At 49.0% G+C, this 26,693-nt stretch overlaps 1 protein-coding gene across 11 annotated transcripts in view; it reads right to left on the reverse strand.

Moving 5' to 3' along the window:
- Nucleotides 1-25,017, reverse strand: part of MEIS1 (Meis homeobox 1) — a 110,852-nt gene extending 85,835 nt beyond the window's left edge. For 2 of the 11 annotated variants that reach the window (XM_052784166.1, XM_052784174.1), the window contains exons 1-6: nucleotides 24,919-25,013; nucleotides 21,120-21,346; nucleotides 19,313-19,454; nucleotides 18,760-18,810; nucleotides 17,892-17,942; nucleotides 16,353-16,499 (exon numbers count right to left, since the gene is read on the reverse strand). In XM_052784166.1, coding sequence (XP_052640126.1) covers nucleotides 16,353-16,499; nucleotides 17,892-17,942; nucleotides 18,760-18,810; nucleotides 19,313-19,454; nucleotides 21,120-21,346; nucleotides 24,919-24,957 — 657 coding nt within the window. In that variant the 5' untranslated portion in view covers nucleotides 24,958-25,013. Of the gene's footprint in view, nucleotides 1-16,352; nucleotides 16,500-17,891; nucleotides 17,943-18,759; nucleotides 18,811-19,312; nucleotides 19,455-21,119; nucleotides 21,347-23,024; nucleotides 23,933-24,508; nucleotides 24,542-24,918 lie in introns of those variants that run through there. The other 9 variants (XM_052784165.1, XM_052784171.1, XM_052784176.1 and 6 more) reach the window with 9 other exon arrangements.
- Between the last annotated feature and the right edge of the window lie 1,676 nt (nucleotides 25,018-26,693).

Genomic DNA, 26,693 nt, shown 5'->3' on the forward strand with positions numbered 1-26,693 from the left:
GACTGTAAAACACATTGAGTTCTTCCAAAGGGAGACTTTAGAGAAGTGCAAAGTAATATAAATTAATCACTCCATTACATAGACTGGCTCATTCCAGAGGAGGGTCTCAGCCATGTGGTCGTGACAACAGTGTATAAATAAGGATAATAGCCCATTATGACTTGGGCTTATACATCAGTCACCATTAGGCTGAGAATGGACACCGCAGCATGGACTGGGACTCGCTGATAATGCTTTTTTTAGTAGCTTTTACCTTTCTCTTTGAAGCTCGCCCCTGCCCCAACTGAAACTTTCAGCCCAAATGTTTGTGAAATCAAGAACACATGAGAAAAATCGAGAATACACCAGCAAAATAATTTTGGGATTTCGAGGCTGGGCTGTAAGTTCCCGTGATTGAAACTGGTTTTGCACCACTGCCTTTCTCGTTGGTCAATAGTTTCTAGTGCCAAAACCATAGTCCGGCTAGTGACCGATTCGAGTCATGGTCGCATGACTGATTTAAAATAAAAGAGGATTCAGGTGCCCTAATGCTGCACCACTTTAAGGGCAAAAGACCTTCTACAAGGGATGTTTTATCTTATCCCATGGCATTTGAAATACATTTCCTGACTTTTGTTTTGGTTCTGAAGCTTGTTGAGTACTTTGTACAAGCCGGGGAGGGGGGGACGGGGGGGGGGGGGGGGGGAGGAGAAAAAGAAGCAAAGGGAGAAGGAAAGGAAGCAACAAAAATGTTTGTGTATTTAAACGATCCCAGAAGCACCAACTGCCTCCCACGACCATTACCAGATGCTTCATCCACCTGGGGGATGTGCTGGGCTGAAAAGCACAAGCCCCAGCAGGTACCAGCGCAACAGCCCCATCAAAGGGAGGACCACATTTGATGAGGCCTCTGAAGCAGTTATTGACTTGTGTCACGGTGAACATCAAGCCTTAATAAACAAAAAAGCTACAGACAAAATTATTTGGTTAATGGCTAAATTGGAGAGTCAATATAAATAACATTACATATGCTTATTACTGCAATCCAACAACAGCTGGGCTTTGAGTCAAGTTAACACTAATACGCAGTGGGGGAAACCATTGCTTTCTGCTTATATTAAAGAATAAAATGGAATTTTTTGAGCACCAAGCATGTGAAAAGGGAAAAAAAGAGGTCCTGGCCAAGGAACGAAAGGCTTGACCGTAAGTACATAAATAAAAGAAATCACTTTCTATTACAGGCGATAAAAATTGTACTCAGCATCTTTTGATATATATCTTCTCAAAAGTTTTGTGAGCACAGCCCTCTTGTGGGCTCATTTGTGTTTCCGTAACAACTGCAGACAGGGAACGGCTAATTCCTTTACCTGTTGGATGAACCTCCATTCCTCCAGGCTACAAGAGAATTGGCTGCAGGTATAATCATTCATCCCCTCGCCCTAGAGGAACTGAGCTGCTGCCAGCAATTTGTCAACATAATCTGGGCTTATTGTTTTCCTTCTGAAGTTTTATCTTATTTTCTTTTCCTAAATTAAATACTTATTCATTAGGAAAAAAAGTAATGCATTATGTTTGAAATGTTCTTCAGATTTTTCTTAACTCCTCCCTTTTAAAAACCTTCCCCCAATCCTCTCAAGGGTAGCAACCCACCATGTTAGGAAATACTTGTGCTCACTACAGGTAAGAACTCGAAGCGGAAAGGGGGCTGCTTCATAAAGCCATCGCATCCATCTCCTACAAACTTAACCCACCTATTTAGCAAGGATTTACTTTTTGCATAGTTTATCCTTCTGGTTGTTGGCTATACTGATGTAGCCAACCCCACTTGGGCAAAACATTCAATACAGCTGCTCAATACCTCAAGTGTATAATCCATAGTACCCATGCTGAAGCTAGAGCTACATGATAGACAGACCTGGTCTTTGCAATCCACAAACCCTATCCCAATTCACTTCCAGAGGGTGTGGCTAGTAATAATCCTCAGGTAGCCTGTTACCCATCCAGCATAAAAGAAAGTTTTTAAATTCTCTCTTAATTGGGAAAAAAACCTTGACAAATACAAACTGGTAAGCAGGACTAAAAATATACTTTGATAATATTAAAAATATAATGCCATGTATTTCCTAGATTCCACATACATATATTGTTTATGCAATCTCTGTCAAGCATGGACTTTCAGGGACCACGAAATCCACGGTCACGACCACCTTGATTTTTTGAGAGGACCCACTCACGGCTTTGCCATCTGAACATCTCCTTGTGGGGCTAACTGAGGCTGTCAGCCAGCAATCCCACCTCGCAGCCTGCCAAAGCCAAGCGGGGACATCATGCGCAATACAACCAAAACCAAGGGGGTCAGAATAAATGATAAGTGCAGGAACCTCAAAACGCTGCGAAATAGATGCTTTTTAGTGCCAATAATTCTTCCGTAATCTGCTTTGTGCAACTTTGATTCAGAGACGAATTATTTTTAATAGAACAACAAAGGCACAAACATCAGGTTTGGATGGAAAAGAGGTGCTCCAGGTCTACAGAAATAAGATCGTTGAAATGACTGACAGGTGATAACTCCGCCTGCAACTAAGCAGCACAGCAAGGGCGACTATTGCACAGATGGAAACCTTTGCAGCGTTAGAGGCAGCAGGGCCCATTGAACTAAAAAGCAGAAGAAATTCTGCATGGAAGTCTTGGCTCTGACCTGGATTCCCTTCCTAGCCCCAGAAAAGTCATAAGCTTTCTATCTTTAGTTTCCCCTTATTTCAAATGAGGGTAAGATTTTTCTCTGACTCTTTGCAGCCGCATAGGCAAAATAAGATGTAAGCTGTCTTTATGCATGCAACATAGGACGGTTTCTGAGACAGCTAAAAGGAAATGAGAGCAGGTATCAATGTAAATACCATAGAGGATGGGAAACTGGAAATAAACAGGACTTTTGCCACTGATTTTCGCAAGGCCAGGATTTCACCTGAAGGGACCAGAGGCACAAATAACATTACACGGTGCAAAGATCATCAAACAAACATCCACCAAACAACACCAGCTCTCTCCATTAGCCCTGCTATCGCGATTCATTGCTGAACCCACCCAGGTTCAGAGAAGGAGCTAACACCTTCGTGCAGCATGACACCAGCTGTGTAACCCACGTAGGTATCTCTAACACAGCAGAGCTTTCTGATCCCCTCCATACCCTCAGAGCACAGAGGAGAAGAGTGTATGGCAGGGAGAGGAGAGGAAAGAGCCTGAGAGTTCTGAACAGACAGAATGGAAAAGAAAACACTAGTGCAAAAGGACAGGGTGATAGTGCTTTCCTAAGGAAAAAGAATAATTAGAAGCAGCAAGCATAAACCACAAAAAATAAAGGAAAATGAAACGGAGATCATCAGACTGGGTGGGACACAAAGACAAAAGGAAGGGGAAAAAACACAGCTCTTCTCTTCCAGGAGGCACCAACGCCCCGTCAGTTCTGCAGGGGCAAGACTTTCGAAAAGACACTTGTGTGTGTTGCGTGTTCACAGCTATGCAGAGACACCCCCCCCCCAGCCTGGGCTGCGTTCTGTCAGAAGCACAGACCCACCACCTTCTGCACGTGCCAAAATCAAATCTGCTGCGCTTCGGGAACCATCTCCTAAGTCCCTCTGTGGGGAACAGCGTGGGCAGCTGGACTTTCTCTCTGAGAGAGGACTCTGGAGCCACCCAAAACCACCTCTGGCAATAACAAAAGCAAACTTCTTTTGGGCAGTTAGACCTCAGGTTTTGATTCTTGCATTGGCAGTTGCCACATGTGGTAGCCGTGATGGACATCCATGAAGCCTGAGCAGCAGCGGTCTCAATCACAGTGTGCCTTACATTTGATTGACCTTACTCCACTCCTCATTTTTTTATCTCAGCTCAACAGTAAACACTGCCTGCGCAGCCAGGTTAACTGAGCCAGCTGAATGGTGATGCAGGGTTTTTGTCTCCCACACAACAAACATCGACTAGTACTTTCTATTTAGAGCAACCCCGCATTGTAAACCTGTCTCCTCCCTTTGATAAGAGCCGTATCGCTAGATAGCATTAATCCCCGTCCCTTTCTCAACACAAGGAAACAAGCTTCGCCGTAAAATCGCTGCTCCATGTAGATTTTTTTTAAGTCTAATATCATGCAGAAACATGCACAAAGTCAGCCCCAAACGACACCACTACCTCCTGAAGGCTGGTGTGCAAGGCCCTGAGGTGTGTTAGTCCTCCTTGGCTCCTACTGAATTTAATAGGACTGGAGTATTTTCCACATCTTTCTAGACCAGGAAAAAGGCCTTCAGAGACAAATAAGAGTTTCCTGTTCAATAATTAATGTAATGATTCCTCCGAAGGTGTAAACAGGAAAAATGCCTTGCCACTTAGCCAGAAAATGAGCGTCTGCTGTCCCTTCTTTTTATTGCGTTTACGTGTTAGAAGTCATTTAGAAGGGGATCTGCCAGATGCCCAGGTCCGACTGAGACGGTGCAGGCTGTCAGATGGCTGGCTGAGGTCCCGAACCTGACCTGCCCAGGCAGATCTGGGGAGAGAGGGAGCCCTCAACCTCTCCCACCTCTCTCCCTTCTCCCCTACCAGGGGCCCAGCAGGCAGCCTTGGCGGGAGTCGGCGTTTCGGACAGATCTGCACTTCACCCTGAACATCTGCGCTCAGGCAAACAGCGAGGGTTTACTTACAGCAAAAACCACATCTCTAAGCATTCCCCTTACAGATTTTTGGAGGTGGTATCATTTGGGAAGACAAAATTAACCTGTCAGGACACCCGCTGCCAATTCTTTTATGTGCACGCAAATGCGGGCTCCGTCTTCCAGCATCCCATCGGCCCACCTGGGGCTTCTTGGGGAGGGAAGGCACAAGCACAGCCCTCACTCTGCAACAGCCATACTTCATTTCAGCTCCATCGCAAGCAAAAACGCCGAGCGTATGTCACAACTATCAAATGGTCTTTTTAGCTAACTGACAACAGACGCCATTTGGAGTCAGCATATTTTGATTACAGCGCATTGTTAGCAGGATTCAAGAGCCCGCTCGCCTCACAGTGTTGTTCAACACCAAAATTAAATTGCGGTATAATTAGCTTCGCTCCAGCTACACCTTTCCATCTGAATGGATGCGATACCTGCAAAGGCTGTGCTGGGTATAAAATGTGTTCTTGATTATAAAACATTTGCTTAATCTCGAGGGCGCCGCCTTGTTTTTAAGGCTCTCTGCAAGTCACGCACTCTGGTACGTGCTGCCCGTTATCTCCAGAAGGCTTAAAACTGGAATCCCCATGATTCACATTTTCCAACGCTCATGGCCAAACCCTTCCGCAGATCAGCTCCTCCACTTTCTGCCATTTCACAACAAGCCGAATTTGCAGCGAGGCAGAAGTGGCCAAGCAGCCTGGCTCTGCGAGCCACACGCCAGTGAGCCGGCAGCCACAAAACACGCCGAGCCCAGGCTGCGGGAGCCGGAGGACGGCAAGCTCCAGGGGTGGTTCACCAGGCTGAGGTGGCCGTGGCTCCCTGACACCTCCACCCACTCATTGAGGGATGGCTTGGAAGCACAGCTGGCTGCCAGAGTCACCCGAAAAAGTTGGGCTGAGAGGTCTGTGTGGCCTTGCTGTGCCTCCCAGGGAGGTTTTGGAGTACCCCAGTGGGGCTCGTAGCAGCACAGGGCTCACGGCATGGCCCCACGTGGACCCCTGCCTCAGGACAGGCAGGCCTCAGGATGGGCAGACCATCCACCACGCTGCAAATGCTTCCAGTCAGCCCCACAGCTCTGCTCCTCCTGCAGAAGTTACTGGCGACACTGCTACTTACTCTATTCAGCATTTAAGTTTATCCCCTCCCTCCTTTAAATACATTTTAGAAGTGGTAATTATGCAGAAGATAGCGGAAGGGGCCAAAACCAAAGCACAAAGCCACCAAAAGCAACTTCCACTGTCAGCCTTCTGATTCAGCGTAGTGCTTCCCTGTGACACCAAACAGAAATGTTTTGCTTGCTTTATGCTATTTTCTTTAAACAATCCACAGAGTGAAATAATTACTTTAACATATCACTTCTCATTCTTACATATTTCCTATACCTCGCCATCACTATAGGACATATAAATTAAGGTATCAACCCTACCTCCTGATAAGGGAGAAGGAGAAGCAGAAAATTTCAGCTCACGAGCAACTAATCGTCTCATTCCAAAACCTCAGTGACAGACCTGGGAAGAGCATCCGCATCACCCCTTCTGCCGCGTGCCATCAGCAGGGCGGCGTTCCCCACCACTGCCCCTCCAGCATCACTGTATCAGTTCTCACTCGAAGGATCTCTCAAGCACTTGTTACTGCAGACCAAACCCTGGCTTAACACACACACGTGTATTTAAGAACAAAATTAATCCTCCCTGCACATACTAATCATGTGCATACCCTCGCTCTGGCTTTAAGGAAGAATAGTAATAAAAAAGAGATCCCTCACAGCGGTTATACAAATGTAGCAAGATGCATTCGTACATACCATACTTTTTCTACAAAGCCATGCCACAAAGCACTGCCACGGGCCTCACGGACATGGGAAAAGCACAACGACGCTCCCCTAGTAGGTGGAAGCCACGCTAGTAAAACTGGTTTGCGCAACAGGGAGGAGGGCCAGGAGCCTCCTGGGGTAACATAGCTGCAAAATCTGCCGGGCAGAGAGGGGCAAAGGAGAAAATGGCTCGAGCACAGCAGCTGCGCTGCCTCCGGTGTGCGTGGGCAGTGTGCTCTGGGCATCCCTTCCCGAGCATTTGTGCAAACACTGGGCACCTCTTCCTGAGCATCCCTGCTAATGGCGGGCAGCACCGGGAAGCTGCCTGCCACCAATTCGCCTGTGTGCTTGAAAGGCTTGTCTCCCCGCCACCATCACCCTCCCACCGCAGTGATGCCCAGCGGCGTCACTCAGCCGCAGAGCCCCTGTTTGTGTCAAGCGCTGCCCAAAATGCCTGCGTGAACATGAGCGAAGGAGAGTGCCAAGCTGTGACTTCAAACAACTTCACAGTGACATGGCTGCAGCCATCACCGAAACACGGCCGCAACCGGGATGCAGCAGAGCTACTCCCCCGTAACACTGCGCAACAGTACGCAAGAGAAATTTATAAATTACAAGCCACAGGGACACTGCCCTCATCAAAGAATCTGGCCAACTCTACCTACGCAAGGTACCTCCATGGCGCAGAGGCGAGTGCAGGAGCTTGGGGGCCAAGGCCATCGTGGCACGGCGCATCCCTGTGCCTGCACCCCAAGGCGCAGAGGGGTCCTCTGCACTGGCTCAAGCCTAAAACCAAAGTGCCATCTACTGAGTCTACAGCATTTGTGGTCTCCCAGGAGGGTTTCTGGCAAGGGGCTGGCCACGGTTAATACTTAGTTCACCAGATTAAGCCAAGTCTCGGCAAGCAGTCACCATGCACGCGAAAGCACGCACCTCAGGTTGCTGCTGAGCATCAACAAGCAGGTGATATCCCACCTGAGACCAGGGACATCTCTGCACACCCCACCCCAACGCGATGGGTAGCACATGGACAGCCAAGCGAGGGGTCAAGACTTTCACGTCCACGGATAAACCACAGCTTGTGCAGACAGAGCTTGCCCTGGTTCAGTGCAGGGTAAAATGCTGATGAGACGAAACTCCTTGTGTGCCAGGCTTCAGACGTTCGTTTCTACCATTTCTATTTGCACAGACGGCCGTAGTCCTGCACCCCAGCAAACGGGACGAGTGAAGCCGCAGAGTTTTTAACCTGCTCTTCCCCTCTCCTCCTAGAGCTACGCAGCCTTAAATGGAGCTATTTAAAGCCAGCGTTAAAAACACCAGCCATGATCTGACCTTCTGGGTAACAACAAAACTGGACCAAAACCTAAAGACCAAATGAATGAAAAGAAAATTACAAGGTAAAGTTTGCCTTCCCTGAACATGTGCCAGCTGCAAGAATCTTAGATTACATCGATGCAGCTTTCCAAATTTTAAATACAATCATTTTCTGTATTAAGGGCCCAGTAACCCTAATGGAGGCATAATTAGGCATTGATGCCATGCCCATACGAGAGTAGCTTGAAAAACTTAAATAAACTGTGAATGGCAGGATTAATACCGCAGCTTTTCATTTTGTACAGCTGTTTGAATACAGTACACTGCCTGTGATGGTATCAGCTGTTGCTTTACTCTTGGTCAGTATTTCTGAAGTTAAAACAGACAGTTCTTTTAAGCAAATGAAGAATTACTCCTCTTATTGTTGGCCTGTTTATTTCAGCAAAGAGGGTTTGGATGCATATTTGCTTTACATTAAAAAAAAGAAAAAGCAAAAGCCAAACTGCAAACCAAATTAGCTGGCCAAATTCAAAGCCCAGTGATGCTAGTAAGAGAATTTTAATTTACTGCACTGGCCCTTCAGGACGGAGGAGTAAGTAATGCAGTTTTGGAGATCATCTGTCCAAGTGGGAATATCATATAGATGCCTGGAGAGTCCTTGAGAAAATAGCTCACCTCGGCCCTGATTGAAGAGGAAAGACAATACTTCGGTGAAATAGAATTCTGTATTTCTAGGAAAGGCTCCAACAGCAAATTGCTTATTAATGCAAGAAGCCTTGTAAATTTTATTCTGAATGGAAGGGGCAATGGCAAGCATGTGACACGGCGCAGCATTTGCACACACTGTTTAGCCAGTAAAAAGTAAATAAATAGGTTACTTATAAGCTCTACAAGACACCCAAAAATACCTCTAACAAAAACTCAAGCTCAGTGAACTTCAAGCAAGAATATAAAACAGCTTCCAAAACTATCTTAACATCACTTTTTTCACCAGGTAAAATAGTTCTCCTACAAGTTAATTTTCAATCTTGGTTTTATGGTTGGAAATATCAGCTTAAAAGAGTTAATCTAGATTTCCTTGCTGTCTTCAAAAACTGGCTTATCAGTGGATGTGGAAGAAACTATCTACGCAGGGAGCGCGTCAGGACAGCAAACCACTACTGCAAAATAAAATGCTCAGGTTACCGGGAGGAGGACTGATATCATGGGGAGCCTAATGCCATATCCACCTGGGAAATGTGACCCCCAAACCGCTGGCCCCCGGACGGGGTGCAGGCAGCTCTCTCTCTGCCTCACAGCCCAGCTGAGCCCTTGTCCGTGCCACCTCGGCCGAATCCACCCCCAAATCCCTGGCACCATAAAGCTTTCCATTTTTTTCCTAGGCAGCGTTAAAAACAGTATCGCTCTTGAGCTGCAGGAGCAGGAGCAAGAGGAGGGTGCGGAGCCCCGGTCGGGGCGATGACGAACGCCATCAGTTAAGTGCCGCTGTGGAGATGAATATGCCTAATGAAAAGCTTACCTAAAGCTCACGGGGAGCCAGTGCCCGGCTGGCCGAACCTCTCCAGAGCGGCGGGCACGAGGCCGCCAGGACACTCAGGAAAGATGAATTAACTAAAAGTTAATGTGGATGTTCTCATTCAAAAGAAAAGTGGCCTACTCCAAAGGGGATTAGGCTAAAGTGAACTAAGGCCACTTTACTTCTGAATGAAAGCATCCACACAATAGTGCGATGCACTTTAACTAATGCACTTTAATTTTACACCCAATCAATTTGTCTTACCTCTCCTGAGCATCCTTGTGTGGACAAACCCAGAGCTTCATCGAGTTTTGAGGCCAGGCGGGAACCATTAGATCAACCCATCTCACTCCCCGTGTGTTACGGGCCATTGCCTTTCACAGTTATCCCTTTATTGATCCCCAAAACTCATGGATGACTAACATATCACCTCCGATGGGGGGGGAAAAAACATTTCTTCAACAGGGCGCCTGGCCTGGGTTTGAAGACGCTTGCAAAACAAGAAGCCACTTGCAAAACAAGAAGCCACCATGACTTCCAGCAGCCTGTCCTGCCACCGGCAAAAGAATGGCCAAATTTGGGCTCAAATCCATTTCTTTCTGTCCTACCTTCCCCACGCCCCGCAAGTTAGCAAGGAAATGGCGGTCTCTGTATTACAACTTTTAAATTTTTTTTTTTTTTTTTTTTTAAAGTGCAAACAGGCCCTTTGATTTCAGGACAAACTCACATATTTTTTTTAAATTCACCTCGCCAACGTTTAAACTTCCAACATTTGCCCAGACGTCTACCGATGAATCTCACACCCCATTTTCCAAAATCCAATAACCCCCAGAAACCACTCACCGCCTGTGCTATCGCCTTCGTACGCACAACGACCCATGTAAGCCTGAAATCTCCGCGTCGCTCTTCACCTCTCAGATACATACATTCGAAAATAAATAAATGAAGCCGTGACGGCAACAACCAGCGAGGCAACTCAACAAGTTGAGCCTGCGGAGGCGATGGGGATCCCCCGTGCCAGCAGCTCCCTCGCTAACAGAGAGCAGACTCCCACCACTGCCGCAGAGGGGCTGAAGCTTTCCAGCCTAAATTAAAAAAGGAGTCCCGAGAACACTGGCTTGCAGGGATTCTGCTCTCACCTATGCTCCAAGGCTGGGTTACATCTCTTTTTTTCCTTTTGAAGGTAGCAAAAGCAAAAACACAACCACACCAAGCACACCAAAGAAGAGCTGAACCAACTGCCAGCAAGTTGTCTTTAAGTCATGTTACAGAGTATCAGCAGTGGGTTAGACATGGGGCCATTAATCGGGGACAGAAATGCACTCAAACAAGGCAGAACACAAAATGTGCGCACTGTTAGTTACCCTCTCCAAATATTGCTGCAACTGTGGGAAAAAAAACAAATATAAACACTAATTTCCCAATTTGCCATGCGAGTCAAAGCCTGCTCTGAGCAACTGAGCATCAGGAGAGGGAGGTAACACACTGAGGACGAGGTGACCCTGCAGCGCACCCCGGTCTCTCCTTCTCCCACACAACCCCCACCAGGAAACAATTCCAGAAACCTTCAAAAATTTTCACGACCAGAAACAACCCTCCTCTTTATTTTCTTCAATTTGTTTAGATTACACAAGATAGCTCCTAACTGCATGCTCATGTGACCAAAAAAGCCCAAACGCAGAAATGCAAAACAAAACAAAACAAAACAAAACAAAGATTCCCTAATTTAAAGAAGCTGTGCCGGATTTTCGCTGCTTTTAAAGCAGTATTTATCAGCACGACCTACGCTTACTCACTTTTGATTGAGCGTGACATAATCTGATTTTTTTAAGTGCTAACATTGCATACTCCGGGCTGCAGTAACCCTTCCGCGTGCAAAGCCCATTACCTTTATTGCTACCTGTGGACAAGCAGCCAGGGAAGACTCAAACCCTCAGCCATAAAGCTTAAACTTAAGGTAAAACTCATTTTTTTCACAATTTCCTTGCAAACCTCCAGGTTGCCCCAAAATAACAATCTGCAGTCCCTAACACAAAGACGCCGCAAGCTCCCAGTTAGGGAAACGCTTCGGGATACGCTCGCAAATGTTTAGGACAAGTTCCAGGCTTACCTGGGGTTTAAACTGAGCTCTGTCAGGTTTGATATTGAAAACAATGCAAAAAATTAGGAAATTAAACTATCCTTTGCAACAAAAGGTAACTTCAGTTTGAGAAACTTTACATGGAAATTAGGCCTGAGCACGCAACTTAAGGAAAGCAGCAAATATTATACCCAGCTATAAGGATGGATACGTTTGGGCTCTTGAATGATTTTAAAAAAAACCCAAACAACCAAACCAAACCAGCAAAGATTCTTGAATTGAAATCATAAATTAAAGAAAATATATTCAATCTCTTGTCTACTTAACAATATATTTACTTGCTTAAAGAAACGGAGAGCAAAGAAAACCTTATTTTGCTAATACAATTTCAGCCAGTGTTTCAGATGTTAACAGGTCTGGAATCTAAATTAACGTGTTGTATCTTTACATTAAATAGTCTGCCAAACTCGGGCATGAGAACAGCTCCTCAATATCCCCACAAAAAAAATTACCCCAAAACAAACAAAAAAGGAGTCACTGGCTCAAGGTGGCATAAAGTCGGAGGAAGAAAATTAAATTTGAGTCTTTTAAACGTTATTTTATTGGTCCTCCTCAGAGTCCTACTTGGCTGTAACTCTTTTACTATGCAGAAATGAATTCTACCTTGCACTCTCTGCACTGCATCTATTATTTTGATGCCTGCTCCTCCAATATGGGAGTATATATACCGAAGGCAGTAATATTCTTAGCTCCCCCCGGTTAAAACCATAGACAGTTTGAAAATACCTGTGAAGAAGTCCCCAAGTAAAATAGTATTTCTCAGTTATTTTTCTTCCCCGAGATATTATTTTTGTATTGGCTGCAAGGTAGAGCTAATGTATTTGAAGTATTTGGGAAAGTTAGTCTAGTCATAAGTGGTCAATGCCCTAAACAGCCCACGCACCTTCAGATATGCTATATATTGCGTTGCAGTTTATGATTCATTCTTTGTAAAGAATACATTTTAAGTAATTTTTCCGTTTTTAAAAAAGCTGTCTATCCGCATTTTGTTTAGAGAAACTCCGCAACTGCGCGCATTAAAAAGAATCTATTGCAACATAAATAGAAGTGTTGCTTTATTATATACATATATATATATGATATACTATCACCCAAGAAGGGCCATCTAAAACGCCACAGTTGCAAACATTTAAGACTGTAACAAAAATGACTGAGGCTCTAGTATCAGTTTACTATCCTTCAACAATTTCCCTGACAGTGGAGTCAAATAATGTTGAATTATGGACCTTCTTACAGGAAGTCTTATTTCATGTTCATTTTTTGATCATTTCCCTCCTAGTCCCTATAGAAATTTGGCTCTTTGCCGATTTGCCTTTAAAAGTTTCTGTGCATGTAATTGGCTTGTGCATTATTAAATTGTAATTTTTGTCAAGTAATACTACTGTGGATTTGCTCCAACAAGTTTATTTTCCATAAGAAAATACTGTTTTGTCCCTATAAAATCTATCTTATGCTGCTAATGTACTTTATTTGGGTGCGGTGACTACTTTATACCGTGTTTTCCTCAAAGGGCTTTCTAACAGCTTTCCGTAGATGTGCTCTTGCAGGGGAATTTTACAGTTCGGACAAGAGCACCTGGGTGCCAAGGTGATGCGGCTTCAAGAAAACAGCCCCACGGTAATAGTTTAGGACTACCTAAGAAAGTGAATTTCTGCTCTGTGACTACAGAGAGTCTTTGGGCTTTTTTTTTAGTCGGAGGGAGTTTTCCCAGCCGCATCACGCAACAGCTGTGTTTTAAATCTTTCTGGGCTCCGACAAACATTTGAAAATTTAAACATGCAAATGTTTGAAAAGCTAATGATTAGAAAAGGTTTATTTTGAAACTTTGAGCATGGGCGCAATCCTCCAGCTAGGCTTTTTAAAGTCCCAGGGCCTGGTTGATCTCGAGTTCAATTATCCCCAGCAAAAACCCCAAACTCCTGCTTTGTACTTCTGGAGCCGTAGCGGTAAACAACAACTCTGCAGGTCCCACCCTGGCAGGCAGTGGGGTCGCGCCCGTGGGAGAAGGATGCTATTTTAGTGACCTATTGCCACTGAGCTAGTTAAATCACTGAACAATGGTTAGTGTTATGGGGCTTTACTTTGCAAAATCTAGCATTAGCGTCATTGCTTTCCATTAACCGGGGGACTTAAAGGCACTGGCATTGAGGGGCCTATAAGGAAAGAATAAATAAGGGGAAACCAATAAATTAAAAAAAAGAAAAACCAACCCTGTTAACTGTAACCTTTACTACCACAATATAAGAAAATGTAATTAAATCCATAATAAAAGCTTTTACATACTTACTCTTTTACTACTCTCAGAAGCGCAGCCGTGGGCAGGCTGAGGGACAGCCCGCCCGGCCCCGCACCCGGCAGCCAGCCCCTCGCTCCCGCCGCCCGGCCCTGCGCGCCCGCGCTTCCATAAACCCGCGTGGCCATAAACGCGCACCGCGGAGGGACATCCTAATTAGCCGCCCCAGCGACAAGCACTCAACACCTTATTATTTAACCATTAGGGCCCTGATACTGCCGGCCTCGCCGGGGCCGGACTTGGCAACGGAGTTTACCGGGGGCGCGGGCGGCCGCGCATCCCCCGGTAAAACACCCCCCACCCAACCCCACCCCGCGCAACTTCCGCGGCCCCCCTTGCGCCGCCCGGCCTCCGCGGGTTTTATCCGCCGCCTCGTCGGCCGGGGGGGGGGAAGAGGGGCGTAAAAGCGCATTTTTGCCCCTTTTCCCTTCGACGGCGAAAGCCAAGCCCCGCTGCCCGCGCAGCTCCGCGGCTGCCGACGGGTAGCGGCGGCGGGGCTGCGCTCCCCCCTGCCCGGCGAGGAGCCGGGGCACCCCGGGGAGGCCGCCGGGCCCCGCGGCTGGCGCAGCGCCCGCGCAAGCCGGAGAGGCCGGGGCTGAGCCCCACGGCGGTGCGCGGCCGGCCCCGCGTAGCGGGAGAGGGGCCAGCGCCGGGCGCGCAGTGTCCGCGCTCCTGGCGAAAAAGGGCGGGGGGGGGGGAGAGGAGGACACGACCCCCTCCCCCTGACAACCCCAAAACTATAGCTTCATTTCTTTAGCTTTCACTTTAATAAAATAATGATTCGTTGGGAAAATGGGGTATAAATCTTCATTTTGGAGGCAATTAAAGTGTTGATTTCATTCGTGCCCCTGAGCGATTCTTGTAATTTGCTCAAATAGCTTTATGTACCCAGCACTCCAGAGCTTTTAGAAACCCATTTTCTAGTTAGACTTGTTGGATTACAATTTTTATTCAACAGCAGCGAGCCGAGCTTCCCTCAGCTGGACCCTCGCTGTAGGGCTCCCCTCGCTTTAAGGCGTTGCGCGGGGCCGCCGGCCCCCCGGAGCATCTTCCCCGGCCCCGGCCCGCCGGGCACCTCCCTGCCGCGCCGCCCTCCGCCCGCCCCGCGAAGCTTTTCTCCTTCGCAGCAAAACTGGGGGCGGGGGGGGGACGGGACGGGACGGGACGGGACGAGACGACGACCACAACCCCCGCATACGTGCACATAAACCCCTTTTAAAAAGTTCATGCCTTCCTTCAAGCCTGCCTCCCCCTGTCACGGCACTACCAGCAGCCCGATAGCCTTTGGCAGATGGGAGAAAATATTTAAGATACTGCCCACGCTGCAATGCAACACACCTTTATGTCGGTAATCTATAAAATAACTCCTGGCTGACAGTGCTGGTGATAATGGCAAAGCGGCTGAGGAAACTCCTGTCTGCTTGACTGCGCCTTGCTTGAACAAAAGGAAACCTCCAGAGTCGGGAGCTGATTACTCCTAAGACTGTATTTACAAAGCTGATCGCAAAGAAGAAATAACTTGGGGTTTTTAGTCGGGGAATTTTTGTGTGTGCGTGTGTGTGTCCGGGGTCCCCTCTCTCGCAGCCAAAGCGCTGCTACCCCTCAGTTGAGAGAAAGCAAACCGACCAGGAAAACCCCACAATTCTACCCAACTCGGGGGAAAAAGCCAAATCTCAACCACTTCCATCATCTAGGAGCTTAATTTAGCTCTGGGCACCTCCTGACTTAGCCCCAAACGCTCCCATTACAAGGCAAGAATCCCAGCCTAAGCCCAGTGGACAGACACAGAAGAAGGGGAGGGCAGAGGGGAAAGCCAGCTTTCCCAAGTCATCCCTATTTCCCACATCGGCTACGGCCGGCATTAAAGGTTTGAACCATCCCAGACAAAAACTGGACACCGTCAAAGCCACGCGAGGCTTTGCTGGCTTGGTTTTGGGGTTTGCATATTTTTATTTTTTAAAGAGAGGGGTTGAAAACATGAAAGATCAAGGAAAATAATTTAAAACCTGGGTCCCGTTTTATTTTCTCTGGGTTTTTTTCCTTCCATTAAGTAAAATAAAATGGGCGCGTTTGCAGCAGGCAGGCGTGCACAAAGCAATGTTCACTGAAGTCTAAAAGCGTTCGGCCAAGGAAAACTGACAAGACGGACTAATGAACCGTAGAGACGGGAAGAAAATAGCCAGTATTTGCTAGATTTCAAACCCTCTCTGTCTTCCCCGGACCACCTATCTCGGATTTTATTATTATTTTGGTAAATGGCTCCAGCCCTCCCTTTCCTAAGCCACCAAGAAGCCAGCGACTCAGGAATACCACTTCTATTATTGTAAAGGGTAAATAAAATAAAGACAAAAATTAAAAGCGACAAGAAACAGGTCGAGTTTGCAGGCGATGCTTTTACAAGCTCATCTCGCCAGGTCGAATCCGGGAGCAAGCCTTAATGAAGCAATAATAGCCACATTATTCAAAAATTTTCATTTCGATGGAAATTTATCTAAAAGGGACTTAATCATATGCAAATAATAAAAGGAGGCGTAGTGACCCAGCAAGCGATCTGCATACAAATTTCAGCGTGTGCGGCGTTGGCGAGATCATACCTGATCTGTTAGATTTGCTGATCTTGTTATGTCTTCACTGTCCGATTTTGATCCGCCCTCTCTATCGTCTATGACCAAATCGATAGGCATTTTTCCTTTCAAACAGCTAATATACCGGTGGCAGAAATTGTCACATAATTCGTGTACCTACATTATGACAGAGGTTAAAAAAAAAAAAAAAGAAAAAAAAGAGGAAAAAGAAAAAAGGGGGGGGGGGGAGAAAATATAATCAGGAATACGTAAGTAAAATTGACAAGTGCAACCAGTCTCCCCCCTTCACCCCTGTGACATCAAAAGTCCTAAATAGGGGAAACACACTGCAATTATCCCCCCGAGACCTCTAGACGCATCCAGAATTAGGAATAACTTTCTTTTCTCGCAAAATAGAGATATCCCAGAAAATTGACAGTGACAAGATGATTCACAGGCTACAACATATTCAACACCCGTGTTAAATTCATCTGCTCCCGGAGCTGTGGCCATTAGAGAGGTGACCTGCATGGGTGACATTTAAGGTAAACTATTTAATTTCATCCAGTTATTTCATCATAAACCCTTTCCGAAGGGGTATGAGGACAGAAAAAGGGATTTAAAAAAAAATAAAAATCCCAGTGCACTGGGCTGAAATACATTACAGGCATCCGTGCCCTGAAATCCCCAGTCACTCTGATAGACTCGTACCTGAGCCGCCTCTATTAATGGGCAGATTTTAACACATTTTGGGTAGAGTGAGAACAACCTGCCAGTTATGGTTAGATAAAGTGGCTGAGGCTCCGGAGAAACTTTTCAACTATTTAAAAACCTCTCAAAATGTTTATTTTTAGGAGAAAGGGAATTCTCTTCTAGGCCAGCTATCAATGACACGTAAAAAATCCTCAGGAAACCAGAGCGCACTTCCAATTTAATGTGAGCTCGGATGACACCGCCTTCTTAGAAATTAGCATTCTCCCTCCTAAGATTTCTAAAATAGCCAGCAAAAACCCCTGCATTTAGGCTGCAATCTCTTTCTTCTGCTCAGAGGTGTACAATATTCCCAGGAACAAGAGACGGACACAACTATCAACTCTGCTTTGTCTCTGCAAAATGTTACAGGACAATCCGTGCCCTGAGCCTGACCTGCAGATGGCTCTTAAAAAAAAAAAAAAAAAAAAAATTCCCCATTCTAATGAACTGCAACCAAAGTCTCTTCCCCAGCATCACCAAGAAAAAATAATTTTTTTTTTTTTTTTTAAATCACAATTTCAGGGGCTTGGCTAAACCAACCATTTCAAGTCTCATCTGCAGCACCACAGAACTGCAACTATTTATACAAAGCCAGCAAAGTATTACAACGAACACAAGGCCTGGGCGTTTGAGAGCCCGGTTTTAGAGGCTGAAATTGTAATTAAACTGCGAAGAGAAATGGACGCCAAGATTGGTCTTGACACTAATTACCAGAAAGAAAGACATTTATGCAAATTTACCAGAAGCCTGAACTTCAGCAGTACTGACACGGAGGAGGAAGAAAGAGAGAGAGAGAGAGAGAGAGACAAAAATTACCTTCTCTAATTCCAACAGATGAAACCTTAATACTTGTATGGCTTGAATCATCTGCAAAGATACAAACAATACGAGTATTTATCTCCTTCCTGGATTTGGGGATATTTCCCACAGCCGCCCCTGCTGCACTTTGTAGCTTGACTTTTCTCTAGTAGTAAATAAAAAGTTGTTTTGATTTATGGCAATAACACTAAAACTTAATAGCGGTGGCTTTGTGCACTGTTTAACGAGAAGCGATCTAGAGTTAACCAAAAAAAAAAAAATCCCTATTGCAACGAAGCAACTAAATTATACGGATCATAAACATTTCTTTAAAAAAACCCAACCCTCTAAACACCATCGCTGGCTCCTCACTTTGCAAAAGCGGGAGCAAGACTCCTACAGCAGAGGCAAAATATTTGTTTATCCTTAAGGAAAAAAAAAAAAAGAAAGAGAGAAAAGACCTCATTTTCAGTGAGTTAGCGAACGGTGCATCTCCAGCCACAGCAATCCTCTACGTTTCCCATCCAGCTGCTTAAAAGGTGCATGGAGGGGCTGGCTACAGCGTGGATAAATCCACACTCCTCTTGGGCAGGCGAGCTCGCCATCAAGCCCGCAAGCTCCCGTTTGGATGGGGCTTTCTTTATGTATATCCTTATGGGATTTTTTACTTCCATGCAATTACCGCACCATATTTACTTGTAATTATAAAAATCATCATATAATAATAATTTTTTTAAAAAAATCTACGTGAGAAATTCTCAATTTGGCACCACCAAACCACCTCGCTAGAAGACACAGAAGTTAAAAGAAAAAAAAAATAAATGGGAAGGGAAGGGAGGGTGGCGGGGTGGGGGTGGGGAGAGGAAGAAGTGTTGTTAACTCTTACCAAGTTATCCAGTTCAGGATTAGAGGAAAAGAGGGGTTTCTCTGCTCGGATCTAAATATAAGAAAGGGGAGGAAAGGGGGGGGGAAATAATAAAAAAGATTTGAAATATGGAAGCAGAAAAAGCAGACGTTATTATTTTTTGCTTCATTACACTGTCGGGTCCATTATGTAACCTTTCGTGCAAAGCCCTGACTGCTGGATTTAGTACATCAGCCAAACACTCGAACAAGTGAATCAAATACACCGAAAAATACCTACGGAGCTTCCCCGGCAGAGCCCCGGCCCGGCTCCTGGGAGCCGCGCAGCGAAACTCCCGGCTGGGCACAGACCGCTCCGATTAATTCATTTCTTTAGGGGGGTGGCAACTGCCGAGATTTCCCGATTTTTAAAATTTTGTTGTTGTTTTTGTTTTGGTTTTTTTTTGCCTCTTGCAGTAAGAGAGGGGGGAGGGGGAAACGCGCATCTTTATCTCAACAGAGACTTGTTTTTCTCGTTACGATTTTTTTTTTCCCTCTTTTTTTTTCTTTTACTGTTTCAACCCGGTTTTGCTGACCTGTTTGGCGAACACTGCTATGTCTTCATTGAAAGACTCAGAGGAGCAAACATCGCCTCCCGCTACCCCGGGCTCCCTGGGTGTGCATGTAGCTAATTCACATTTCTCAAAAATCAGTGCTAAAAGAGGGAACAGGGGGTGTCTGAAAGAAAATACAATAGTCACACACACAGAGGGGGGGAAAAAAAAATATCACAACGAAACCAAAAAAAACCCCGAACACAACAACAGTTAGCCCCGCAGCAGCGTGCGTGGGGAGGCGGGCACCCACCGAGGGGGGCTCCGGCACCCCCCGCCGCCTCCCGCAGCGCCCCGGCCCCGGCCCCTTCCCGCAGCCGGCCGGCCGGCAGCCCTGCATCTCCCCGGCCTTTCGGCGTTATCTGGCCACAGATATTGTTAATACAACCTTAGGACAAGCTAAGAATAAAACCCAAGCCGGTTCCAGCAGCCATTTTGAATTAACTTTCCTTGGCTTTAGGAAAAAGAAAAATACTACTAATAAATTAAAATCTCTGGACCTACACCTCTGCCTTTCATGCTTTTAATTCCCGTTCTCTGCTGGAGGACTTGTTGGGAGCAAAGGGAAAAAAAACCCCAAAACAAACCACCCAGAAAAGAAGAAACAACCCCCCTCCAAACTCAAAATTAAAAAAGAAAAAGCCCCTAAACCCACCCACCCCCCAATAGCCAGCACCAAACCAGCCGACCCACCGGCAGGCGCTGGCCAGCTGGGCTGCCTGTCCCCTGCCTGCTGCCTGCCACCCCGGCCTGGCCCTCTGCCCCCCAGCCCCGACCCGCGGGGGGAACCAGGTGCTTTTGGGCTCTCCCAGCTTTAAAAGCCTCCCCGGGAGAAAGGCTGCGTGTGCGTCTGGCTCCCTCGGCCGTTTAATAATTTAAATAAATAAATAAGCGTGGGCACACACACACGTATATATGTATATTTATAACACGGAGTTCATTTTTTTTCCCAGGGCTTCGTACTTTTTTTTTTTTTTTGGGTACCTTACACCGCGGAGTTTTAACCAACCCTACAGATTTCTGACAAACCGATACAGAAACCGAACGACGTGATTTTTTTTTTCTTTTAATCCCCCTTTTCCTCACTGTTTGGAGAGCGATTTTAAAAGGCTCTTAAACTTCCCTTCAAACTCAAGACGGGCAGATTCATTTTAAAAGCATCTGCCGCCCAGCGTAACCCATCAGCTCCCTTCGCAACGGCCTAGAAGCTGCTTTGCCAGTTGCCGCATTGAGAAGCATTCAATGCTGTCGGATAAAACGTTTAAAAAAATTAAAATTTACAAAAAGAAAAAAAAAAAGGAACAGAGTGGGGAGAAGCAGCTCTTGAGTTTTCCCCTCCGTAGTGCAAGGAGAGACGAACAAGGCGGAAAGTTGGGCGAAGTGCTCCAAACTCTCCCTGCTCCCAAACTCCGTGCAGAGATTTACCACCCGGCACAGGTTGTGCCCTGGGAATATTATTTTCCTCCTCTTCCTCTTCCTCCTCCTCCTCCTCCTCCCCGCGGTGCTGCCTGCCGCCCCTCCAGCAAGCTCCGGCTCCTATTTTTCCGGAGCCCCCGCGGCTCCCTGTGGCTGGGGGGTCCCCAGCCCTCTCTCCCCCCTTTTAAAAAATAATAATAATAATAAAAAATGAAGAACACGGCCCCTTTTCCGCGCGGCGCTCCCCATCCCATCCCATCCCATCCCACCCTTCCCCATCCCCATCCCGCGCAGGGGCAGCGCGGCCCGCACCCCCCGTCCCCGCTCCATCCCGCGCAGGTTGTGCGGGCGCGGAGCCTTACGCGGCACCTACCCGTAGATGGCATCTTTATCTCTCTTGAGGGCGTCGTTGACGGAGGCGCCCATAGCGGGGGGCATGGCGTTGGCGTGGGCGGCGTGCGGGTACTGGTGCGAGTGGAGCGGCGGCCCGTGGTTGAGGTGGTGGACGGGCTGCATGGGGCGGGCGCCGTGGGGGTCCCCGTACATGGTGGTGGGGATGCCCACCCCCTCCATGCCGCCGTAGTGGGGCAGCTCGTCGTACTGCGGGGCAGAGAGAGCAGAGAGGCGTCAGGGGGGGGCGCGCCGGGAGGTGGGGGGGGGGGGTCTGAGGGGTTGGGGGGGGGGGAAGCGCCCCGGTAGCAGCCCCGCTCTCGTGTTCCCCGTCCGTCCACCCCCTCCGCGGGGAGAAGCCGCTTTCGGTCCCCCCCTCCGCCCCGGGGTGCGCCCGGGCTCCGCGTCGCCGGTTCTCCCCTCCGTGCAGCCGCCGGAGCCGGGGAGGGAAACGCCGGCCCGGGCCGGGGAGCAGCAGGGCAAGGCTGGGCTGGGCTGGGCTGGGCTGGGCTGAGCTGGGCTGCTCCGGCCCGGCGGCCCGCACGACCCGAAATCCTCCGAGTCTGGGGCGGAGGAGAAATAATAATAACGACAATTAAAAAGAAAAAAAGAAGAAGAAAAAACAAATCCCCATCCCCAAACCTGCCAAACCCCCCGTGTGAGTGGAAGCGGTTCACGAAGCCCAAGTCTCCCTCCGCTAAACTTTTCCCGCTGATAAGAAGTCAGGTACCCAACCCAGCGAGGATGCAAAAAGTTCAGCAGCGGAAAAAAAAAAAAAAAAAAAAAAAAGAGCGATTTTGGGGGTTTCCAGCAGTTCCACGCGAACGCACTTTTAAAGCCGAAAGGCTGGAAACGTTTGCCCGGGCTCTCGGGATTTTGGGAATGCCTTTTTTTTTTTTTTTTTAAGGGTTTTCTTTGTTAAAGATTAAGGAGCGAAAGCTAACGCGGTTCCCAGGCAGCGGGGGAAACGGCCACTTTTCATCTATTAAAAGCGAAGGTGTGAATAAACACTTTTAAAGATCCCTGACACTTGCTTGGACCGAAAGAGTAAAAGGCAAGTTGTCAGCAGAGGAACTTTCTTTCCCCAACAGCACTCGGAGGGGCGGCAGGCAAATTAAGCAAGAAAACTTCTTTCCAGGGCTTTTCCCCTTCCCCAAATCCCTGCTCACCCGACTCCGGCTGATTTTTTTTTTTTTCCCACCCCCACAAAACTTCAATTTAGGAGGTAGCTGGGAGAAAAAAAAAGGAGATTGCATCCAAAATAGAAACAATACACATAGCAGTGCATGCTGCTAACCTCTAATTCCAATTAAAGTGACTTTCTTTTTTAAAAGAGCTTTTTTTTTTTTTTGGCCCATTGCACTGCACCTTTTGTGACGGAATATAAAAAAAAGGGGGGGGGGGAGAAGGAAGAAAAAAAAAGAAAAAATAAAGTTGTGCTTACTCCCAGCCAGAAGTTATCTTCCGAAAGTGAAGCGGTATATCATCGCTAACACAGCAAAATGCTCAGACATGCACACATTCAAATATTTCAAGCACTGGTGACTTTAAAAAAGACATCGGTAGGACTAGAGCTACAAAACCAACAAATACAGAGGCTCGGACATATTCACTTACATGCCTGCATGTCATTAATGTATAGAAAGCTTGCCTTTTCCCTGAGAGATACGGGATGGGGAGTAAAAGAATCAAGAAATATCAATATATACAGGTTTTAAGCCTACAAGTACAACTGATAAATCCTCCCGCTCCAGGATACTGCTTTGTGCCCCTGCTCCAAAGAGGAGGGGGGGGGGGGGGGAACCAAAAACTTTTTTCGCTGTGTCTCTGTCAGCCACGTTTCAATATTATTTCACATTTGAAATCCATTTTTTTTTTTAATACGTACCCTTTGCGCCATCGGCCTGCTTGCTCCCTTCCTACTTCAACTTCTAATATATCCTCTTTAAGGCCAGTGTGAAAAGAAAGAAACGCGAAGTTCCCCCCCCCTCACCCCCCCAAAAAATGCAAAAATCCCTTAGCGTCGCCAGCAATGAAAGCAATCGAGTAAAATCTTCGGCTTGCTGGATCTCAGCGAAGCGATACGGTAACTCAGCATTAAAAAAGGAGAAAAAAAAAATTAGAAGAAAAAAAAATCAACTCTCCCTCCTTCCTTCCTTCTTTTTTCTTTCTTTCTTTCCTCTCTCCCTGTCTCTCTCTCTGTCTCTCTCTCTCTTACTCTCCCCCTCTCGTTTCCAAGACAGCAGCGGGGCGAAAGCAAATATCCTTTCCCCAAATCAGGGTTGTTGTTTTTTTTTTTTTTTAAAGTGCCCCTCAAACCCAACTACCAAGTCTCATGGCTTTTTGCCACTCCGGCTGTCAATCACAGGCGAGGTTGTCAAGGTGGTGAATGACTGATGATGATCCGCTGCGTGTGCTCCCACCGCGCAGGACACCTCAAATGTTAATTTTCGAGCGCGCTCACCCAAAAAAAAAAAAAAAAAAAAAAGAAAAATTTAGAAAAAAAAAATTAAAAATCGAGGGAGGAGGAGAAGGAGGAAGAGGAGGGGGAAAAATTAAAAATTAAAAAGGCTCGCTAACGCGCCGGCTCTCCTTTTATTATGGTTATTATGATGATGATGATGATGATGGGGGGTTTTTTTTCGCTCCTCCTTGGATCGCTCCTAATTCCTCGCCGGCGCCGGCTCGCTCTGCCCCTGCGCGGCCGCTGGGCGAGGCTGGCGGAGGCGGAGGCGGGCCGGGCGCGGGCGCGGGTGCCGGGCGGAGCGCTGCGCCGTGCGGGGCGGGCGCGGGGAGGAAGGGCAGCGGGGAAGGGGGGGGGGGGGGGGGAGGCGCGGCGCTGCCGCCGCGGGCCGCGCGCTGCCGGGCGTCCGCCGCCGCCGCCGCCGCCGCACCGCCGCGGCGAGCGCAGCGCAGCGCCGGGCTGGAGCAGACTGCGGGAACCCGGAAGTAGTGGTGGCCATAACAGGTCGCGTCTTACACAATGCGCTGGGCGGCAGCAACTCCGCCACCGGCGCAGGGGGGCGCGCCGCCCGCCCCGCGCCCGCGCAGCGCCGCGCCCGCGCCCCCGCCCCGCGCGGGGGGGGGGGCGTGCGTGTGTGCGTGCGGGTGTGTGTGTTGGATACACCGCCCCCTCCCGGCTCTGCCCTCCGCCCCCCCCCAACCGGTGTGTCTACCCCCCCCCCACACGGACGGGTGTGGGGGCGCTCCCGTCCCCTTTGTCTGGCGGCGCCGCCGCCCCGCTCCGCGCCCGCTCCGCGCCGCCGCCCGCCCCTCGCTCCCCCGCCTGCCCTCCCCCTCCCCTTCCTTCCCCTCCGCCCCCCCACCCCCCCGCGGCGGCTCCCCCCGCGGCCGCCGGCCGAGTGAGCTCACCCGGCCCCCGGCCGCCGCCGCCGCGACGCCGCCGACCAATCAGCGCCGCGCCGCCCCGCGCCGCGCCCCCATTGGTCCGGGCGGGAAGCGGAGCTCGGACCGGCGCGCCGCGGGGGGGGGGAGGCGGAGGGGGGGGGGGAAGCGCGCCGGAGCGCCCCGCGGGCAGCGGGTCCACTGCCCGCGGGGCGCTCCGGCGCGCTTCCCCCCCCCCCTCCACGCGCTAGGCTCCGCGGCCGCGCTGCCTTGCGCCGGGAGCGCGCCCCCCCCGCCTTTCCCTGGCGCTGCCGGTGGCCCCCCCTGTCCGCGTAGCCGGGGGTCCGCTGCCGTCCAAAAGCACAGCCATCCTTTCCCGCGGACCCCCGCGCCGGTTTGGGAACGGAGAGCTCGTCGTGTCCCTTCTTCCCCCGTACCTGACCGGGTGCCGGCGGGGAGAGGTGCCCCGGACCCATCGCATCTCCTGCCCGGAGAGGCGGGGAAGAGGGAGAACCCCCGCCGCCCGGTAGCCCGGTGCAGCGGTCCCCGAGTGAGGCGGCGGGGGGGGGGGGTAGGAAATAGCGGGGGGTTACTCCGGTACAAACCCCCGAGGCAGGGGCGAAGCTGCTCCGCTACCGGGGCACCGGGGGTGACAGGCAGCGGCGGGCAGCTGCTCGGCCCCCGCCGCCACGTCTCAAACTTCAGGGAAACCCGTTTCGATCCCCCCCCCCCCCGCCCCCTTTCCCGCTAGGACCGGCCTTTTATCCCGGCGAGGGAAATAAAGACCTCTCAGGTAAGAGCCATTTTAATACGCTAACTCCCACCCACCCCCGCGTCCGTGGTGGGAGCCGACCCACGGGCGTGGGGGTTGATCTCTCTATTTCTTGACGCGGGGAACGGCGCTCGGTAACGATTCCCCATCTCGCAGGTCCCTTCCAGGGGGAGGCTGCAGCTTAACTCCCAGAGCTGCAGTCTCCTCCGCTCCCCAGCCCTTTTCCCCCCTCCCCCCCCCAAAACATTAAGAAAAAAAAACCAACCCCAAACCCTAAAAAAACCCCAAACCCTTCTAAGCGTCTCCGCCAGGCCTTTATAAGATTAATTCAGCGCAACCCAGCCTAAAACACTTTTACAGTGTAATTACAGTCGTACAAATTGTTTGCCCAAACCTCATTCTGGATAAGGATTTTACAATTAGCAAACAGTTATTACTCTTAGGGCTTGCTGCGAGAAATTGCGCTGCGCGCCTCTCCGCTTGCAATATACCGGTCATAAAAAAAAAAAAAAAAAAAGCAAGCAAGCTTAATCCGGGCAGCAATTAATCATCTATTAAAAGGGAAAAAGTAAACGGACAGTTCCGCGCTATCTCGGCAAACTCCTCCCGAGGCTGACGGGCTGCGCGACGGCAGCGGCCTGCGCAGCATCTCGCCCCGCTGCCTTTTTGGGTAAGGCGGCTCTTTTTTTTTTTTTCTTTGCCAAAACTTGCTGTTTTGCAGGGATCTACTGACACTTGCCCATCGCACGGTGGAAAGAGCGAGAGGGGAAACAAAAAAAAAAAAGAGGGATGGGGGGGAGGGATAAAAAGCGATACAGCGAGGGGGTTCGGTGGGTGCCCGGGCCGGGCAGCGGCCTCGCTGCGGAGCGCGGTGCGCTGCGCGCTGCTGCGCGGCCCCGGCGGCCCCCTAGTCGTCGTCGTCGTCGTCGTCGTCGTCGTCGTCGTCGTCGTCCCCCCGGCTTAAGCCGGGCCTTTCGCGGAGGGGTCCGCCGAGCTGGGGCAAAAAAAGGCGTCTGGGGAGCAAGGGAGCCTCTTCCTCGAGGTGGAATCTGGGTCCATTTGCTTATCGGATAATAAATGAGGCTTTTAATCAGGCTGAATTTCCCAGTTTGAGGAAAGAATTAGTCATACCTAGGAACAATCCAATGTTTTCTAGCTGGCTTCCCTGCCGCCTTCCTAGCAGGGATTGGGGGGGGGGGGGGAATTAGCATCCAAGTGTGCTCTTTCACCATTAATATTGAAATTTGAAAACTGAAATAGGAACAAGCAGAAGAGACAAACAAACAAGAAACCGCAGAAGAAAGCGTTTGAAAGGCAGCCGAGAGATAATCCAGGAATGCCTCAGATAAGGGGGGGGGGGGGGCGATACGTGCGGAGATACCCGAAAAGTCAGAGCCTGATGAAACGGTTGAAAGAGAGATGGGAAAAAAACCAAACCAA

This window comes from Harpia harpyja, chromosome 4, assembly GCF_026419915.1.
Source record: "Harpia harpyja isolate bHarHar1 chromosome 4, bHarHar1 primary haplotype, whole genome shotgun sequence".
NCBI classification, from domain to species: domain Eukaryota; kingdom Metazoa; phylum Chordata; class Aves; order Accipitriformes; family Accipitridae; genus Harpia; species Harpia harpyja.